At 42.4% G+C, this 21,964-nt stretch overlaps 1 protein-coding gene across 3 annotated transcripts in view; it reads left to right on the top strand.

Moving 5' to 3' along the window:
- PELO (pelota mRNA surveillance and ribosome rescue factor) overlaps positions 1 to 21,964 on the top strand; it is a 162,385-nt gene that overhangs the window by 25,608 nt on the left and 114,813 nt on the right. For all 3 annotated transcript variants that reach the window (XM_033946447.1, XM_033946448.1, XM_033946449.1), the window contains 2 exons: positions 1,769 to 1,829; positions 1,926 to 2,087. In XM_033946447.1, coding sequence (XP_033802338.1) covers positions 1,769 to 1,829; positions 1,926 to 2,087 — 223 coding nt within the window. The remainder of the gene's footprint in view (positions 1 to 1,768; positions 1,830 to 1,925; positions 2,088 to 21,964) is intronic.

Genomic DNA, 21,964 nt, shown 5'->3' with positions numbered 1-21,964 from the left:
CTAAAGCTTCCATTGCTCGTTGGGTCAAAGAGACGATTGCTTCGGCTTATTTGTTGACGGGGAAGCAAGTTCCGGAGCAGCTTCGTGCTCATTCGACTCGAGCATTGGCTACGTCTTGGGCGGAGTCCGGTGGTCTTTCTTTGGAGGAGATTTGCCGGGCGGCTACTTGGTCGTCTGGAAATACCTTTTCGAAGCATTACCGTTTAGATGTGGCTGCCCGTGCGGAGGCTAGTTTTGGCGCTTCGGTGATTGCGGAGGCGGCATTGGCTTCCCACCCGGTTTGAGTTTTACTTTGCTACATCCCACTTGTCTCTGGATTCATCTGCTGCTATGCTAAGGAAGGTAAAATTATGTTCTTACCTGTTAATTTTCTTTCCTTTAGAAGCAGGAGATGAATCCAGAGCCCCACCCCTGTGGACTATCTGTCTGTGTGTTAGGTGGAATTTTTTCAGTTGGGGTATTGTTGGTAATTGTATTCTTACATTTCTTATTTAAACATTCGCTACTGGAAAGAAGTTTTTTGGATACTCATTCTCCTATCTTTGGATGCTTGGGCAAGGAGCATAACTGAATGGACAGGAGGAACACCAGTCTATAAGACCAAGTGTTAATCAGTTTCTCTATCTCCACCTGCTGGTCGATGTGAGCTATCCCACTTGTCTCTGGATTCATCTGCTGCTTCTAAAGGAAAGAAAATTAACAGGTAAGAACATAATTTTACCTTTTCATACCAGCATAATAAAATGACCAAATATTCCATAAGCATAAATACAAAATGAGGTAAACTTTGGAAATGACAAATTGAAACCTAGTAATAGGTCCCACATGATACAGTATCAAAAATATAAATGTTAAACAGCATTGTAGAACAATCGGATAACAAATATTATAATGTTAGTATGATACAAATAATACCATAATGACAGTATGAACGAACATTCAGATAACATAGATATGAAGCTAATGCTGTTCTTACAATTCAATGAACCATCATACTATGTATCTGAGATGGAAACTAGACAGATTTGAAAAGAAGGAAGAAAAATGGAAGAAGTTGATTATGAAAGATAAATATAGGGCAGGAAGAAGAGATAAAAAAAGAGTGAATAGATAGAGCACAGGGAGACAGAACCAGAGATGTGGAACGAGATGATTAGAAAGTTAAAATCACCAGACAACAAAGGTAAAATTATTTTATTTTTAGCTTGGTAAGGGGGTAATGGGATTTTATATACCACCGTTCTGTGGGACAATTGAATTAAAATGTGTCGGTTTTGAGATATGCAATCTTGCACAATACAGGAGGAAATGGGAGGGGACACTTTATGCAATTAATCGCATGATTAAAAATTTTAATTGATGTACAGCCTTTGTGCATGCTGTTTCCTTTAATACAATAGGTGCAATATATTTGCCTTCCCTGCTTAGGTACTCTTATAGAATTACCCCCCAAATAATTAAAAAACAAAAGAGAACTGCAGACTAAATTTATTTAAATCAAGATCATAAATGCGGTTAATGTTACCACCTTGTACCATACCAAGGGACCCGACACGGTCCGTGTTTCGGTAAACATGCCTTCATCAGGGGTCCCAGGTGGATAAGGTTTCAAATAAAACCGCAAACGAACACTTAGCCTGATAGGATCGCGGCAACGAACTGTGAGAAAAATCTCTTGAAGCTCAGCCTTGGCAAAATAATTATGCACAGAAGAACCTTGGTATAGTAATACTGTCAGTCAGTTATATTTGTCCTCTCTTTCTGGCAGGCTCTGGATAGGTTTTATGATCAGGTCATGCAGGGGATCCTGAGGCACATAAACTTTGATGGTAAGATGCTGCACCATTTGTCTCTCTGGCTGTCTCTCTGTGTTGTTCTCTCCCTTGCTTTCCGATTTCTAATTGGTTTAATATACTTCCCCTTAGTGGTCAAGTGTGTGCTGATAGCCAGTCCAGGATTTGTCAGAGAACAGTTCTATGACTACATGTTTCAGCAGGCTGTGAAAATGGATAACAAGCTGCTCTTGGAAAATCGTTCCAAATTTGTGCAAGTCCATTCCTCCTCTGGACACAAGTATTCCTTAAAAGGTACCCCTCTCCTCTTTCTCTTTTTAAAATATTTTTAAAAGTACTGTTAGACATTAACCATTAATGGATTAACTTTTTCTGTTATATTGCAAAAATGGGCCAAAGCTCATTTTCTGATGCAGTACTACACTGGAGTAATACAATAACCTTCTGCCAGCATCTTTTGCTGTGAGAATGTAAATACAACTGATGTAGCCAGTACAAAGACCTGGATATGGTAAAAATGCATTTAAAGACCACTCGGGAAATTGCATTTAAAGACCACTCGGGATAATATATATTTGGTAAAAATGAGCCATGGGCTTCAGTAGGAGCAGCAATAGCATAGGTAATTATGGGAAGGCAATTAAACATAGGTAATTATGGGAAGAGAAGCTTTGGATTCTATGAAAAGTTATGAGGTTGAGGATGTGAGATGCAGAGGGATGGGCAGGGTTGAGAAACTGGAAGGTTGCATATGATGGATAGAGAAGAGAGGTGAAGGACTACATGTGACATAAATAGAGGGTTTTATGGAGAGGAAAGGAGAAAAGAAACAGAAGGTCATATTGTTTTCCAAATTTCCAAGGAAGAGACAGCAGACTCTGACTTGTGCAAGACCAAATGATTTAATAGAAAAATTAGAGAGCATCCCAAAGAGCTTACAGGTAGAGAATAGTTAAGAATCCAGAAACATGCTAACAGAGTACAATAGTAGTGGGGTGCACACACTTTGGGCATTGGCCAGAAAACACAATGAGACAGAGGAGCAGAAGGGTGTGGGTCAAAAGCTTGAGTGTACAACCAGGTCTGAAGGAATTTCTAGAAAGAGGAATAAGTATAGCTGGAACTCAGAGTTCCAAAGTGAATAGAAGTCAAGATACCTATAGGCAGAGTGGTATGGTATTCTGAAAGAATGGACTTCATCTTAATTGGGATGGAACTAGGTTGCTGGTGCTAACATTTACAAAGGAAATAAAGCAGTTTTTAAACTAAAATAGTGGGACAGTTGCCCAGGAGCACACAGTCAGTGTGGCTATCCTTGAAGGATATTAGTGAAACAACATATAGGGAATCCTAGTAGAGAGGTTTTAATAATGGTGAAAGAAAGCCGGGAATGTTTAAGGGGAGAGCAGGGTAAAGGTTGCAAATTATTCCTGTCAACTTATAAGCAGCTTTTAGAGGCAAGGAAAAAACACAACTTGAAGCGCCCGTATACAAATGCTAGAAACCTAAAAAATAAGATGGGAGAGTTAGAGTACATCGCACTAAATGAAGAGGTACATGTATAGGCATCTCGGAGACCTGGTGGAAGGAGGACAGTCAGTGGGACACTATGTTACCAGAGTACAAATTATAGACTACAATGATAGAGTAGATCACATTTGGAAGGGGAAGGTTGCGCTATATGTTAAAGAGGGAATTTGAGTCAAACAAAATAAACATTTTGCATGAAACAGTGTGGAATCTTTATGGATAGAAATTCCATGTAAAGAGTGAAGGAGTATACTATTGTGTTTCCCCCGAAAATAAGACCTACCCCGAAAATAAGCCCTAGCATGATTTTCGGGGTAGGTCTTAATATAAGCCCTACCCCTGAAAATAAACCCTAGTTGTCGGCGGCAGCAGCGCTTCCCCCCGTGACCCTTCCATCTCTTCCACCCATCTGAACCCCGACCCTGAAACCAAAATACAGTATCTTATAACAAATCGCATCATCAGCAGCACAGGCCCCCATCGTGGCTTTCTCACACCAGAGCACTCTGCCGCGTTCCTGATGCCGTCGTCAGCAACGCGGCAGAGAAATGCCCAGGCGTGAGAAAGCCACGATGGGGCCTATGTTGCCAACAATGCAGTTTGTTATAAGATACTATATTTCAGTCTCGTGGTCAGGGTTCGGATGGGTGGGAGAGATTAAAGAGTCAGCAAGGAGAGGGGGGTACGGTGGGGGTTGGGAGGGATGCTTCACGGGAGGATTGGAGGAAGGGAGTGATAGAAGCTGCAAGGGTTCTGCTGCACAAGGGGAGGGAGGGATATAGGTTGCAAGGGTTCTGCTTTACAGGGGAATGGGAAGGAGGGGGGATGGATAGAAAGATACTGCACAAGGGGATGGGTGAGAGGGGAGGAAAGATGCTGCACATGTGGTGGAGAAAAAGGAAATAGGAAGAATTGGGGTGGAGGAGAGGCAGGGAGAGATAATCATTGTACATGAAAAAAAATAAGACCTCCCCAAAAATAAGACCTAGTGCCTTTTTGGGCCCAAAATTAATATAAGACAGTGTGTCTTATTTTCGGGGAACATAGTAGTAGGGCCGTTCTACCGTCTACCAAGACAGAATGAACAGACAGATGAGGAAATGTTTACAGAGATTAGGAAAGCGGGCAAATTGGGCAATGGTATAATATTGGGTGACTTCAATTATCACAACATATTTTTTATCTATTCTCTTCTATTGAGAAGACAGCAATCAAAACACCTGTCCAAAAGTGGAGAAAAAAACCCTCACGTTTATGTCAACATAACAGCTAAAGCTAAAAGTAAGTAAGCTCACTCATCATAGGTAAAAAAAAAATAATGCTCCAAAGTAGGGCAGTGAACATGATATATACTCCTCCTTCACCAACAGGCAAAAAAAAAGATATGCAAGTTTATATCCAGTGTATCAGCATGTAAAAATAGTTGAAGTAGTACTCATGAGAACAGTTGAAATATTACAAAAGAACATAATTCCAACCAACAATAAATTAGTTCAATTAGTTCCAACCGATATTTTTTTTTTTATATCTCACTGAACTGGCTATGACCAACAATTATTTCTTATTCAAAGAGCATACTTTATGCAAAAGAAGGGTGTAGCAATGGGGGCAGCTTTTATGCCCTCCATTGCCAACCTGTGTATGATGGATTTTGAAAAGAAATGGGTGTACAGCTCTGTATGGTTTCAGTATGTCAAGGGTTTGTGGCGATAAATAGACAATATATTTTTAATTTGGATTGGTACTACTACTCGGAAGATTTGTGGGGAGTTTGAATTTGTCATAACACCATCCGCTTTGACTTATATTATAATACTGAATGCATTGCTTTTTTGGCTATATTAATTTTCTTTGAGGGGGACAGTTGTTCCTCCTCGGTATACACAAAACCTACATAATGGAATATCCTATTGCATTTTTCAAGTATGCATCCTATCCATTCTTTTTTTCAGTTCAATAATTTTTATTGATTTTCATATATACAGAACAAAAAGATCACAAAATTACAGAGTATATGGTCCATAAACAGTGAACAATAGAGTACCTTTGAGAAGGTTTGTAATGCATACAAATACAACAGGAACTTGAATGTATGAATAATAATAACATGTCAATGATGGTACATATCGGGCAGGTCAATGTGAAAATGGGAATCTATATAGATATGTAATTGAAGTATCATTAAGATATTTACACATTTGAACAATAGTCATGTAAAGGAGACCAAACATGTTTATACTTGTTAAGGGCGTTCCTTTTTCTGCTATTACCTGTTCGTATTTACCGTGAAGACACAGGGTGTTCCACCAAGCATGATATACAACTTTATCTAAATTTTTCCAGCAAAATAGGACAGTTTGAATTGCTATGGACAGCATGATAGTCAAGAGACGGCCCTTATCCCTATCTAGGGGTGAGACAAGACCTTGGGACATAAGAATGAGTATTCTAAGTGTGAGTGGTTCTGAAATGTTTAAGATGGTACATATGGTATCCCAAACCTTTTTCCAGAAAATATCTAGATGTCTACAGTTAAATAGCAGATGTTCCAGCGAGCCATCGCTACTGTCACAGGACCAGCAGTTAGATGACGAGGTGGGATTAATTTTATGTGAGCGCATGGGAGTCCATATAGCACGATGGAGCATAAAGAAGATGGATTGTAATATCGATGCAGATCTGATGGATTTAAATAGTGTTGACCGCACAATAGTCCAGTCTATGGCATCAGAAGGCAATTTTAATACATGTTGCCATTTGAGTGCAGAGGGCAAGGTTTTTCCTGTGTACCGCTGCATCATCTTATACCAGAAGGATGCTTTGCCATTCAATGCAAACGACTTATCTATCAATGTGCATATGCTGGGTTTATCAGCAAGAGCCTTTGGGTCTGGAATAGTAGCACGTATACAGTGTGTGAGTTGCATCCATGCATAAAACTGGTTTGTAGGAATACCCCGAATAGTTGAAAGCTCGTGGAAGGACATCCAGCCAGTGTCATTCGTCAAATCCTTAATTGACTCTATGCCACTTTGTTGCCATAGTGACTAAGTGAATGGTTTGGATTGAATTAGAAATCTCTGGTTGTTTCAAATCGGTATAAGTGAAGATTGCTCCCAACTATGAGTTAATGTGGATTCTAATACTTGTAGTGCAGTTTTATATGACATGAGGATGCGGTCACTTTTATCCAGGCGAGATAGGGTGTGACCAGGAAGGGATTTCATGCGAGCTTTGCCGTATAAAAGATGTTCCAGGTTGATCCATCCTGGCTGGTCTGAGGATCTGAGTTCATTATTATTATGACCCTGATTCCAATGATGTATAATGAAGGCACTATGGTATCTGTGGAAGTCTGGGAAATTTACTCCACCATCCATTTTCTCTAATTTGAGTTTATCAAGAGCAATTCTAGGTTGTCTCTTATTCCAGATGTATTGTGTAAGGATGGAGTCCAACACCTTATAAAAAGAGCGAGGTAGGTAAAACGTCAACATGCTCAAGACATAGTTAATTTTTGGTGCAATCGTCATGCGTATCGATTCCAGTCTGCCCCACTATGATAGATTGAGGGGGGTCCACGCGGAGCTGGTATGTCGGGCAATCTGTAACAAGTAGTCAGAGTTGAGTTGTATTGTCTTCTCTAAGGATGGTCCAAAGTAGACTCCCAAGTATTTCATTTTTGTAGCTGACCATTGTACACCAAATTGTTCTACATCAGGTTTAACCTCAGGGCACTTAAGAGGCATGACCACCGTCTTGCTCATGTTCAATTTATAACCAGACAGGTCTGAGTATTTCTGGATTGATGTTATTAAGTGAGGAAATGAAGAAGGAGTTATATAAAGAAGTATATCATCGGCATATGCTGATATTTTAGTCTCCGAAACCTTGGATTTGAACCCTTCAATGAGTTTGTTTTCGCGGATTGTGAGGCGTAGAGGATCCAATGCCAAATCAAACAGCTAGGGGGATAAAGGGCATCCTTGCCTGGTGCCACGTGATGGATGAAATATGGAGGACAAAGTGCCATTGATAAAAGTTCTGGTGGACGGTGAGGAGTAGAGGATCTTGACCTTTCGAATAAAGTCTACAGAGAATCCAAACCATTCCAGTACTCGAAACAAGAAGGCCCATTCCACGCGGTCAAAGGCCTTCTCTGCGTCCAATCCCACCGCAAGAAGATCTTGATGTCGATCCTGAGACTGAGCAATGATGTGTGAAAATGTTCTCGTGTTATCTGTAGAGAATCTCCCCGTAATGAATCCACTCTGGTCTGTTTTGATCAGTTTGGGTATGACTCCTTGTAGTCTGTTGGATATGAGTTTAGCGTAGATCTTTGCGTCCACATTTATGAGAGAGAGTGGTCTATAGTTTGCTACCGATCGTGGGTTTTTATCAGGTTTTGGGAGAATAATAATATTTGCTTCAGTGAATGATCCTTGTATCTGCCCCGTATTAATGATGTGGTGAAGAAATTGTAAGTAGTAGGGATTAATTAGATCCTGAAATTCTTTGTAGAACTCGACGGTTAACCCGTCAGGCCCAGGTGATTTGTGGGGTGCCATGGATTCTATCGCCATGGTGAGCTCTGCTAGGGTCAAAGGTTCGTCGAGTTGTGTGTTATCTTCCTGTGATAAGGTGGGATGAGGGAGATCATCCAAAAACTGTGAAGCAGGGGCGTTGTCCTCTAATTCTGAAGTATATAAGTTCTCATAGAAATTTTTAAAGGCCAGTGAGATTTCTTGGTTGGTGGTTAAGACTTCTCCACTGTCCAATTCAATGGCGGTGATGTACTTTTTATTTTCTCTTTTGTTGAGATAAGAGGCCAGCAAGTGTCCGCACTTGTTGTTATCAGCAAAATATGAGGCAACTGTTGGAACACTGATTTTGCTGCTGTTTTACTGAGTGCGGAGTTATAAAGATATCGAGCCTTCGATAATTTAGTGAGGGTAGGGATGTCTGTAGGGTCTTGTTGATGATTCATTTCCAGGTTCTTGATGTCTTTCTCCAATTTTAGGATGCATTCTGACTGAATTTTATGTTTACGGGTCGCCAATGCAATGATGACGCCCCTGATATAAGCTTTAAAGGCGTCCCAGCATACAATCCAGGAAGTTTGTTCCGGGGTGTTGTAAGTGAAGTATTCTTCTATAGCCTTACGGATGCTTAAGTTAAATTGAGGGTCTTGAAGCAAGGAGGAGTCAAAGCGCCATTGACGGTGAGACTTCTGTATTGCCTTACAGTTGATCTGAAGGGTTATTGCTGCATGGTCCGAAACCGATATGGGCAAGATTTCAGCGGAAGAAACTGAGTCGCATAATGTCGTATTCAGCAAGAAGAAGTCTATTCTCGAGTAAGACATATGAGGGTTAGAATAAAATGTATAAGCTTTTTCAGAGTTGTGGACCGATCTCCAGATGTCAACCAGGTGAAGATCCGTAATCATATGTTGGAGAGCAAACCACGTTCTCGATTTTTTTGTATCTGTATTGGGAATTTCTGTCAATTTCTGGATTCAAAACCATGTTAAAGTCACCACCCACGATTAGGTGGGAATCAGAGTCCAGTAATGCAGATGTGACGATTTCACTGAAGAATTCTGGGTTGTCCATGTTAGGTCCGTACAAGTTGAATAAAGTAATCTTCTGGCCACCTCACGTAATGGCAACCCTGACCCACCTGCCATGTAAGTCGTGTGAGGAGGAGATGACTGTGAGATCCAGTTTGTTACGGATCAAGATCATGACAGCCCCTTTCTTCTCTATGGCCAGTGAATAAAATGCCGGCAGGGCCCAGCCAAAGCGAACTTTATCAGAGGCTATCGTGTCCAGACGAGTCTCTTGAAGCATAATGACATCAGGTTTGTGTTGGTCTAGGCATAGCAGTGTTTTCTTTAGTTTGATCGCATTGTTTAGCCCTTTAGTATTAAGGGAAATGCATTTAAGGGACATTCCTTATGACACAGTGATTAACAGAGTATTTGATACCATCTCTCTTTAATACAGTGTCCACATTTTTTGTTATTAGTGACCCTGGGGAAAAGGTACATGTTAGTAAACTCTATGAACTGAAATAATATGGGACCATAATATCCATGAAATGACCTAAAGTCAAGCATTACAAAGCACGCATGCGCTGTGAGTGAAAAACAGCAGCTCCTATAGAGCACCCTTATATGAAACATCATTACATTAGGATTAAGTCTAATACAAGCAATTGAAATCTTATGAATTAGTGCAGGCAGCAAATAGTGGAAAACAGTCAGGCTAGATCAAATTGACCTAACAGCATGTCAGTCAAACCTGGTGGATAGGAGTGGGGGAGTTCAGCTCAATAAAGGCAGCGAGATCATCAGGGTTGGTGAAGTCTTTTGTTTGATTATTGAGAGTCACTCTCATCCTGGCCGGATAAAGCATGCCAAATTTTGCATTTAATTGTTTCAACTGCGGCCGGTATGAGAGCAATTTCTTTCTTTTCGCTGCAGTGGTCTTGCTCAGATCCGGTAGAAAAAGTATGGTGGATCCCTCGTGTTTAACAGGAGCTCTGATTTTGGCACGCTGCATGATGTCTAGCACATGTTGGTAGCGAAGGAGCTTGAGGACTACCGGTCTTGGGTAGCGGTCGTTGGGGTTTTTTGCTGAAGGAACTCTGTGTGCCCTCTCGATTTCAAAGTCATGCTGGAAAGTGAGGTCCAGTAGTTTTGGTATCAGCTCCTCTAGGTGTTTGATCAGGTCACGGTCATGAGTCCCTTCCTGAAGTCCAAGGAGACGTATGTTGCATCGACGAAATCTGTTATTATTATCTTCAAGCTCTGTCTCCAGATAAGCAATGCGCCGGGTCTGAGCTCTGAGGTCAGCCACGTGCTGTGTGGTAACCTCCATTTTGCCTTCCAGAGACAGCACTCAACGTTTGCAGTTGAGAGAGGTCTGCAGTGAGGGAAGTTAATTTGTCATTTATTTCTTCCGTAGCTGTTTTAGTGTCAGTGACCAGGTTTTTCAACTCGCGAAGTTCAGCGAGTATTTCGGCGGTACTTCCGGTTTCAGATCCCGGCAACGGAACTTTCGATGGCGACGGGGGATCGGGTTTGTGCCGTTTATTTACCTTTTTTTCAGCCATGCTCATTCCAAACTTAGCGATTCTGAAGCAGAAACGTTAGCTCTTTCCTAATCTGTAAAGTGTCAGCGATTTTGGACGCCGGTGCTGCGCTGCGATTACAATTACAGGAACGGGTGTAGGAACTCCACAGTTAGGCTGCCATCACACGTAGGCTCAGCAGCGCCCCTCCATCCTATCCATTCTAAGATGAATCTTCCCTTTACAATTTTTGAGATACAGAAAGTTGTGCTCCACTGTTGAAGATTATAATGATAAAGCCAAGGAGTTGATTAATAGATTGTACAATAGAGGCTATCCGAGAACAACAGTTGAGAAAGCAGCAAAAAGTGCCTGGTGGAATCATAGAGACTATTTGTTACAACAAAGAGAGCAAGAAATTCAGCACAATATGATAATGTTTGTGATGAAATATACATCTCACACTCCTAAAGTTGTTGGATCAATTGAATGTTATTTAGGTATTTTATTGGCTCATGAGGAAAGACTAAAAAGGTTAGGGCTCTTCAGCTTGGAGAAGAGACGGCCGAGGGGAGATATGATTGAAATCTACAAAATCCTGAGTGAAGTAGAACGGGTACAAGTGGATTGATTTCTCACTCCGTCAAAAATTACAAAGATTAGGGGATACTCAATGAAATTGCAGGAAAATACTTTTAAAACCAATAGGAGGAAATATTTTTTCACTCAAAGAATAGTTAAGCTCTGGAACGCGTTGCCAGAAGTTGTGGTAAAAGCGGATAGCGTAGCTGGTTTTTAGAAAGGTTTGGACAAATTCCTGGAGGATTTCCTGTTGAGACATGGGGGAAGCCTCTGCTTGCTCTGGATCGGTAGCATGGAATGTTGCTGTGCTTTGGGTTTTGGCCAGGTACTAGTGACCTGGATTGGCCACTGTGAGAATGGGTTACTGGGCTTGATGGACCATTGGGCTGACCCAGTAAGGCTATTCTTATGTTCTTATTGAGAGATTTGAATGTTAGATTTACAGTAAGAATATGAACTTGAATGACTGTCCATTTGAAATTCGAACTCGGGAATAGATGAGGAGGGTGGCATTCTCAGTTCATTGAAAATGTGGTCAATATATGGCTTGCCCAGTGATGCTGGAGGGGTCCTACTTTTACCGTTATAAAACCAAAACATTTAATTTCCTTGCTAATACTTCCTGCACATCCTGCAATATATCTGCTCATCGGTCTCTGTGGTCTCTATAATGTGGGGCAGACATCACAGCAGCTATGCATCAGTTTAACAGAACATCAACATTGTATCTCGGCTAAAACACTAATGGAATCGTTGGCAGACAATGTATAGCCAAGCAACATAGATTTGCAGCCTTTAGATGTTGAGTATTGGAACAAGTGATGGCTCACTGGGGTAATAAAGCGATATTTGTATTTATATTTATTTATTTATACCCTTCCTTTCCCAAGGCGGGTCACAGTGACCCGCAGAAGCAAAATCACATACATTTATGCCAGAAAGAACAACGATGGATCTTTATACATAGTAACATAGTAGATGACAGCAGATGGTCCATCCAGTCTGCCCAAACCTGATTCAATTTAAATTTTTTCTTCTTAGCTATTTCTGGGCAAGAATCCAAAGCTTTACCCTGTACTGTGCTTGAGTTCCAACTGCCGAAATCTCTGTTAAGACTTACTCCAGCCCATCTACACCCTCCCCGCCATTGAAGCCCTCCCCAGCCCATCCTCCACCAAACGGCCATATACAGACACAGACCGTGCAAGTCTGCCTTTAATTTACAATCAATCATTCCCACATGTTTGAACCAATCCATTGAATGGAGGATGTTCTATAATGGAGCATCTTCAGTGATGACATGAATTGGCCATGTCTGTGTGTTTTTTCATCATAGCCCTTGCATAACTATATAGTTGGGTCTCATAGAGAGTTCTTCAGATGGTGGCTTAATATGATGTGTGCATATTGATCCCCTGATGACTCGTTTGTGAAATTGAATGCTCTCTTCTTGGATGGTATATACAGATTGACCCCTGGTGATAATTTAAGTGAAACAGGGTTCTCCTGTTGGGGCATCAGCAGTTAAAGTTGGATATACGGGAAGAGGAAGGAGCATTAATCAGGTCTCATCGAAAATCTAAAACACGTCCGATGATAAAAAGAGAACATCACACAAGAGGTTATATTAATCCAGAAGAATACTGGTCACAGTATGAACTGCAAGCGGAGATAGATGAAGGAGTCAATTTCTGAGATCACTGGACGACAACCAGCAAATCCATTTTAGATAAAATTGCCCTTAAACATAATAGCAAAAGCAGTGCAAATAAATATAACAAATGGTTCGACACCGAACTTCTAAAAATGAAACAACTAGCTAGACGACTGGAAAGAATTTGGAACACAGCAGGGGAATTGGCAGACCGTAACAAATGGAGAGCCAACATAAAAAGCTACAAACAACTGATAAAAGATAAACGTAAAGCATTCTACTCTACCAAAATCAACTTATCTTGCAATGGTTCACAAGGAATCAATACAAAAGAGTTGTTCAACTTGATCACAAATTTATTTGACACCACTCGCCACACTCTACCCGTACATAACATTAAGTTACCCTCTGCGAATGATTTAGCACTGCATTTTTTTTTTTTTTTTTTTTCAAAGTATTTTTATTGAGCATGGCAAAAGGTCCGGACAAGCGATTTTGATTCAAAAATTAAAAACCTAAGAAACAACTGTCTAACAAATGATCCCAGTGATCATCAAATAGCTAACATACAAGGAAATGAAATACCAGCAGATATGATCTGGAGTTCCTTTCAAGACTTAGAATGGAATAATTTTACCAAACTATATAACAAATACTCTAAATCATATTGCGTTCTGGACTTTATGAAAGCGGCGCCATTAGAATTTAAACTATCGTTGCTACACTACTTAGCCCATAACCTAAAAAATGGAAAGTTCCTCACTAACAATGGTCACATAATAATAACCCCAATCCTAAAAAATAGTAAAGAATCATCAGCTCTAATAACCAACTACCAGACTAGTAGCATCCTTTCCATTTATTGTAAAAATCATGGAGGGATTGGTACACACCCAATTGATGGAATATCTTAATCAGTTCTCTCTCCTACATGAAACTCAATCTGGGTTTAGACCTTTATTCAGTATGGAGACAGTAATTGCGGCTATCCTAGATAATCTGCGTCTATTGTTTAGCAAGGGCCTCAATGCCCTGATCATGCAATTTGATATGAGCTCTGCCATGGGAAAATGCTACAATGCCTAGACGCTATTGGTATCAGGGATGAGGTGTTGAACTGGTTTCGTGGCTTCCTTATGTCCCGTACTTATCAGGTACGTTTCAATTATGATCTCTCCGATACCTGGAGCAATCCATCCGGTGTGCCGCAAGTGTCACCGCTATCCCCATTGCTTTTCATTGTCTACATGTCCTCACTGGGTGTGCAATTAACCCAGCTGGGGATAAAATTATTCAGTTATGCAGATGACTTTACGATTATCATCCCATTTGCTAACTCTATCATGGAAACTATTCCCAAAGCATCAGAAGCTATAAATTTGATGGAGCAATGGATGACTGACTTCAAGCTCAAACTTAATTCAGAAAAAATGAAATTTTTCGTTGCTTTACCACACCCACTTGACACCAAAACACCACTATGCATCAATAAACTTAGTTACCCTATTCAGTCTACCATGAAGATACTGGGTGTAACTCTGGATCAATGCCTAACCATGAAAGACCAGATGGACTCCTTAATCAGAAAGGGTTTTTTCACTCTCTGGAAACTTAGATCCATCAAATCATATTTTGATATGTCAGCATTCAGAATCCTGGTACAATCCCTCGTACTAAGTAACTTAGTACATTGCCTATTTAGCAATTTCCCAAAAGAATATGTGACGTTTACAATTAATGCAAAATGCAGCGGTCAGACTAATCTTCGGGCTAAAGAAATTTGATCACATGACACTTTACTACCGGCAGTTGTACTGGCTACCGATGGAAGCACGCGTAAAGTTTTAAGTTCGCTTGCCTCTGCTTCAAAGTACTATACGGACTAGCCCCTAAATACATAACTTACCTTTTCTCCTTCTCAGCCAACAGACACAAGAGAAGCTCACACTCGAACTTCGTTTCCCCCCCAGTTAGAGGATGTAAACTGAAAAAACACCATGAACACCTCTCACATCAGGCAGTATTATGGGGTAAAGATCTAGAACAATTGCTTTCGCCCACTACGTATGAGGAATTCAGGAAGCGCCTAAAAACATATCTGTTCCTGAAGTATCTAGACAGCTGACCCGTACATCTCTTTCTCCTCAATAACGGTTCTCTTGACCTATTAACCAATTTCTTTCATCTCTTAAGTTTAATCAATTTGTACCTTCTTTTATTCTTTTGTAAACCGCATAGAACTTCACGGTACTGCGGTACATAAACTGTTATTATTATTATTATTATTAGCTGTTTGAATTGGACTCACTAGACAAAGAAAGATTTCAAGACACATGCTGTTTGTGGATTTCACTGAAGAGTGGCCGAATTTGAGCTAAGTATTTTATTGTTCGTTGCAATTATGTTCTTTTGTAATATTTCAACCATTTTCATGATTATTACTTCAACTATTTTCACATGCTGATACACAGCAGTGTACCATGTGAGTTTAATTCCAGTATATCTTTTTTTTTTTTTCCTGTTGGTAAAGATGAGGAGCATATATCATGTTCACTGCCCTAGTGTGGAGGTTTTTTTGACCTATGATGAGGACTGAGCTTACTTTTCAGCTTTGGTTGTTATGTTAAGCTCCTTGACATAAATGTGAGGTCTTTTTTTCTCTCCATTTTTGAGTAGGTGTTTTGGTTGCTGCCTTCTTCCCAATAGAAGAGAATACATCAAAAGTATGTTGCAATATTATTCTATTCTGCCCAATTAAGTTTATACATAAATTATCCCATTATTGACTGGGTAAATGTTACATTAGGGAGTGCTAGGGAGGTAAAATCCTAGATGTAATGAATGACTGCTTCTTGGAGCAGCCAGTCCAGGAACTATCAAGAGAGGGAGATATTTTAGATTTATGCCTTAGTGAAATACAAACTCAGTTGCACCCCAAAAGTTAAGTGAAACTTATTATTTTTTCTGATTGAAGATTTTTTTGAATAATCACTATATTGCATTCATTCAACCTCTGTTACTATTCTATACACAGTAATTGGGTGGTGGGTTTGGCTACAGGAGCTTTGTCTTTTGGCCGAATTACCCAGTTCTAAGTGTATGTGAATCTTATCACATTTATGATATTGTAAACATTGTAAACATGTGAATAAGAACATAAGAATTGCTGCTGCTGGGTCAGACCAGTGGTCCATCGTGCCCAGCAGTCCGCTTCCGCGGTGGCCCTTAGGTTAAAGACCAGTGCCCTAATTGAGTCTAGCCTTACCTGCGTATGTTCTGGTTCAGCAGGAACTTGTCTAACTTTGTCTTGAATCCCTGAAGGGTGTTTTCCCCTACAACAGCCTCCGGAAAAGCGTTCCAGGTTTCTAACACTCTCTGGGTGAAGAAGAACTTCCATAGGTTTCTAATGAACCTATCCCCTTTTAACTTTAGAGAGTGCCCTCTCGTTCTCTCTGTCTTGGAGAGGGTAAACAACCTGTCTTTATCTATTAAGTCTATTCCCTTCATTATCTTGAATGTTTCGATCATGTCCCATCTCAGTCTCCTCTTTTCAAGGGAGAAGAGGCCCAGTTTCTGTAATCTCTCACTGTACAGAAACTCCTCCAGCCCCTTAACCATTTTAGTCGCTCTTCTCTGGGTCCTTTTGAATAGTACTATGTCCTTCTTCATGTACACCAACCAGTACTGGACGCAGTATTCCAGGTGGGGGCATACCATGGTCCGGTACAGCAGCATGATAACCTTCTTCGATCTGTTTGTGATCCCCTTCTTAATCATTCCTAGCATTCTGTTTGCCCTTTTTGCCGCTGCCACGCATTGTGCGGATGGCTTCATTGACTTGTCTACCAGTACTCCCAAGTCTCTTTCTCTCCGAGTACTGCACCGGACATCCTGTATTCATGTATAAGATTTTTTGTTACCGACATGCATCATCTTACACTTATCTACATTAAACCTCATTTGCCATGTCGCAGCCCATTTCTCGAGCGTGATTATGTCATGTAGCAAGTCTTCGCAATCCTTCTATGTCTTCACTATGAATAACTTTGTATCGTCTGCAAATTTAATCACCTCGCTCGTCGTACCAATTTCCAGATCATTTATAAATATGTTGAAGAGCATGGACCCAAGCACCGAACCCTGCGGCACTCGTGACGCTTTTCCAGTCCGAGTAGTGTCTATTGACCCCCCACTCTCTGTTTCCTATCCGCCAACCAGTTTTTAATCCATGTGAGTATTTCTCCCTCGATTCCATGGCTCGCAATTTTTTGAAGTAGTCGTTCATGCGGGACCTTGTCAACATATGTAGAGATCTTTTTTATCTTTTTTCATATTAGTTGAATACAGGACATAATATAAGAGATAACAGTGATCATAACATGATCAAATTTGAGCTGTTATATGGATTGAAGTCACAAAGGAAATCTACTTTATCTTAGGACAAGCAGGCAGCAAATTCTCACGTGTGGGGTGACGACATCCACAGAGCCCAGTATGGACAGTGGTAAAAGTTACTGCCACCTAATTTTAAAAATTTTGTGACTGCCTGCACTATGTTTGCGCAAGTGCCTTCCTGCCCAATGTCAACTTGCAGTACCTCAATTATTCATTTTCCATGGAGCGAAGAAGTGCTATTTTTCTGGACTCTGTCCAACGCACGTTGCCTTCCTATCAATATTCTTATATTTTTTTGGCCCTTTGGCTTTCTTTCTTGTCTTATTTTATATCCTTCTTAGGTTTGTGTAAAGCTTTTAAAAAATACCCCCTTTTTTTTTTTTTTTTTTCTTTCAGGACTCTTTCCTACCTCAGTGGTTTTTCCTTCTTGTTTGTCATCATTGAGTTTGAACTTGCTGCCAAGATTTTTCTGTCCATGTCTAAACCTTCAAGCGGTTTTAAAAAGTGCTGTTGGTGCCAGTGCCCTATCTCAATCACCGACCTGCACATTTTGTGTTTGCAGTGTTTGGGCCCTGAGCATTAAGAAGACAGTTGTACTCGTTTTAGGTTACAGAAATGCTCATTGAAGGCTCGTCGTAACCAGCAGGAGAAGCTGTTTGGTTCGACCATGGACTCTGGTGATAAATCCAAGCCCTCAGTACTGGCATCGACATCCAGCATCGGACATGATTTCTTCATCGGGCGAGCCCGCTAAGAAGCCATCCTCTTCCCAGCAAGGGTCACAGGCCTCTACAACATCAAGTCCTTTGATGCAGGCCAAGTGTCGACGCCATCGGTCTCATTCAGGGTGTGCATCCTCATTGAGGTCTCCCACCCCTCGACACCCTGCAGCACCAATGCTACCAGCTTTTGAGCCAAGGGTACTGATGCAAATCTTCAGGGAACAACTCAATGAGTTTTTCCCTAAGGAGCTCGGTGACATATTTAAGTTGCACTTGATACTGGTGCTTACATCGACTCCCTTGTTACCAGCCCAGCCTGAGCGTAGCACTCCAAGGCCGCATGGTACCGATTCCAGGTCTGCATCGAGATGTCATTCTACATCATATCGCCACTCTCCATTAAGGCATCAATCCTCTCCATCGAAGTTTCAGTGTGAAGAGGCCTTTAGGCAATTTTACAGCCTGCTGACTGCATTGATGGATTTGGGCCCTGAGCATTAAGAAGACAGTTGTACTCGTTTTAGGTTACAGAAATGCTCATTGAAGGCTCGTCGTATCCAGCAGGAGAAGCTGTTTGGTTCGACCATGGACTCTGGTGATAAATCCAAGCCCTCAGTACTGGAAACTCAAGGGAAGGCGGCCCAGGTAAAAGCAGAGGTGGGGGACAAACGCCGGGACCTACAGTGCTTATACACGAATGCAAGAAGCCTCAGGGCCAAGATGGGTGAACTGGAAGTCATGGCCAAAGGGGAGGACCTGGATGTAATTGGAATTACGGAAACTTGGTGGGCAGAGGACAATCAATGGGATGTGGCGCTGCCAGGGTACAAGCTCTACAGGAGGGACAGGACCCACAAGAAGGGGGGAGGCATAGCACTATACATAAAGGACTCTATCTACTCGGTCAGGATGGATACGGCGACAAAGGCAGAGGGGCTGGAATCACTATGGGTCAAATTGTCTGGAACCAAAGGTGCAGACATAAAACTGGGGCTGTATTATCGTCCACCTGGTACGCCGGATGCAGTCGGACACGACTTGGAAGCGGAACTGAAGCAGGAATGCAGTACTGAAAATGTAACAGTGATGGGGGACTTCAACTACCCGGGGATAGACTGGAGTACGGGTCACTCCAACTGCAACAGGGAAACGGAATTCGTAGAAGCTATGAGGGACTGCTTCATGGAACAACTAGTCAAGGAACCGACGTGAGGGGGAACTACTCTTGACCTCATCCTTAACGGATTAGGGGGGGCCTGCAAGAGGGGTAGAAGTGGGAGGACCACTAGGCAACAGTGATCACAACGCAATCAGATTCACATTAGAAAGGGGGACACCCATAGTGAGGAGGACCGCATCGACTGCGCTCAACTTCAGGAAAGGGAACTATGTTGCTATGAGGGAAATGGTGGGGAGGAAGCTCAAGAACAGCTTTAGGATGGAGACTGTAGGAAGCGCCTGGACCCTATTCAGGGACACCCTGCAGGAAGCACAAAACCTGTACATCCCCAGTTTCAGGAAAGGCTGTAAGAACAAGTGGTCAAAAAGCCCGGTTTGGATGACAACTGAAGTAAAGAGGGCAATAAGTGACAAGAAAGTGTCCTTCCGGAGATGGAAAAAGGACCCAATGGAGGAAAATCACCAGGAGCACAGGAATTGCCAAAAGGAATGCCACCGAGAGGTTAGAAAAGCAAAAAGGGAATACGAGGAGGGGCTGGCCAGGGAGGCGAAAAACTTCAAGGTATTCTTCAGTTACGTAAAGGGGAAGCAACCAGCGAGAGAGGAGGTGGGGACATTGGATGATGGGGATAGGAAAGGAGTGATTAAGGAAGATAAAGAGGTAGCTGAGAGGTTGAACACATTCTTCTCGTCGGTCTTCACGTGCGAAGACACATCCAATATACCGGACTCAGAGGAGCTCATGAGTGGGGAACAGGCCGAAAAATTGGAGCATATAGAGGTAAGTCGGGAGGATGTCCTCAAACAGATAGACAGGCTAAAAAGCGGCAAATCGCCGGGACCGGACGGGATCCACCCAAGGGTTCTAAAGGAACTAAGACAGGAAATAGCGGGCACAATCCAGCATGTTTGCAACCTATCCCTGAGAACAGGAGAGGTGCCAGAGGACTTGAAACTGGCGAATGTCACACCTATCTTTAAGAAGGTATCGAGGGGTGACCCCGGGAACTACAGGCCGGTGAGCCTGACTTCAGTTATAGGGAAGATGGTGGAAGCGATGATCAAGGACAACATTTACGAACACATCGAGAAAAATGACTTACTGCGAACAAGCCAGCACGGATTCTGTAAGGGAAGGTCATGCCTTACAAACCTACTGTACTTCTTTGAGGGAATAAGCAGTCAGGTGGACAAAGGGGAACCCATAGACATCATTTACCTCGATTTTCAAAAGGCTTTTGACAAGGTGCCACATGAAAGGCTGCTTAAGAAGGTATGGAACCATGGGGTGGGTGGGGATGTACACAGATGGATCAAGCACTGGCTGTCAGGTAGACTGCAGAGGGTCGGAGTAAAGGGCCAATATTCTGACTGGCGGGGAGTCACAAGCGGTGTGCCGCAGGGATCGGTGCTGGGGCCGCTACTCTTCAATATATTTATCAATGACCTGGAAACGGAGGCAAAATGCGAGGTTATAAAATTTGCGGACGATACCAAACTCTGCGGCAGAGTTAGGACGAGGGAGGAGTGTGAGGACCTGCAAAGGGACCTAGACAAGCTGGAAGACTGGGCAAACAAATGGCAAATGCGCTTTAACGTTGAGAAATGCAAGGTCATGCATATAGGAAATAAGAACCCGTTGTTCAACAACAAAATGGGGTGGGCACTGCTGGGAGACAGCGGACTTGAGAGAGACTTGGGTGTGCTAGTGGATGCATCAATGAAGCCATCCGCACAGTGCGCAGCAGCGTCGAAAAAAGCCAACAGGATGCTGGGCATCATAAAGAAGGGTATCGCAACCAGGACGCGGGAAGTCATCATGCCACTATATCGGGCGATGGTGCGCCCGCATCTGGAATACTGCGTTCAGTATTGGTCGCCGCACCTCAAGAAGGACATGGCGGTACGTGAGAGAGTCCAAAGGAGAGCAACGAAGCTGGTAAGAGGGCTGGAAAACTTCCCATACGCCGAGAGGCTGGATAAGCTGGGTCTCTTCTCTCTGGAAAAGAGGAGGCTCAGGGGAGATATGATAGAGACCTTCAAGATCCTGAGAGGCATAGAGAGGGTGGATAGGGACAGGTTCTTCAGACTGAGAGGAACAACAGGTACGAGGGGGCACTTGGAGAAACTGAAGGGGGATAGGTTCAAGACAAATGCAAGGAAGTTTTTCTTCACCCAAAGGGTCGTGGACACATGAAATGCGCTCCCGGAGGAAGTGATCAGACAAAATACAGTACAGGGATTCAAACAGGGATTGGACGGATTCCTGAGGGACAAAGGGATCGTAGGGTACTGAAAGGGGTGCGGGGACAAAGGGTCAGGAATTTGATGGGAAGATAGGACTTCGATGAGAAACCAAGGGGTGATTCAGACAGGTCATGACCTGTTGGGCCGCCGCAGGAGCGGACTGCTGGGCGGGATGGACCTGTGGTCTGATCCAGCAGAGGCACTGCTTATGTTCTTATGGTGCTACCAGCCTATGGGTCTTTAGGCTGCCAGTCAGACCAATTCCAGACTGAGCCTCAACCATCAAAAAAATCTCATGCTGCAACAAGGGGAGGAACACGCAGCAAGGCCATTATTAAGCCCGGCCAAGGATATGAGCAGCTCCTCAAGAGACAGCCCCCAAACTCAAAAAATATTACAGCTAGTTGTCCCCCTGATTCTGCTAACAGCAGACTTCTACTGTGTGAGTCTGCGTCTTCTTTCAGACAGAGGTACCAACAAGTGAGTGAGATCTCTGGGCACCAAGTCTCAAACGTAACACAACAGAACCCCCCTCCCCCCAAAAAAAAAAATAATAATAATAAAACCACAGAGTAGATCAGATACACATCTGAGCAACTTACTTGCAGAAGAAAAACTGAAGAGGCAAGAGAAGCTGGCTGAGAAGGAGGCAGAGTTGAAAAGATGTCAGCATTCTGAAAGCAACTTGTGGGTTCGAGACTAGCATTCAGGACTACTAGACACATTGCACTAGAAAAAGTTATTACTATGAATTTTTGTCTCTGTGGCAAGTTTCTCTTTGTATT

Source organism: Geotrypetes seraphini, chromosome 5 (genome assembly GCF_902459505.1).
Source record: "Geotrypetes seraphini chromosome 5, aGeoSer1.1, whole genome shotgun sequence".
NCBI classification, from domain to species: Eukaryota; Metazoa; Chordata; class Amphibia; order Gymnophiona; family Dermophiidae; genus Geotrypetes; species Geotrypetes seraphini.
This window is presented reverse-complemented; position numbering and strand designations above follow the sequence as displayed.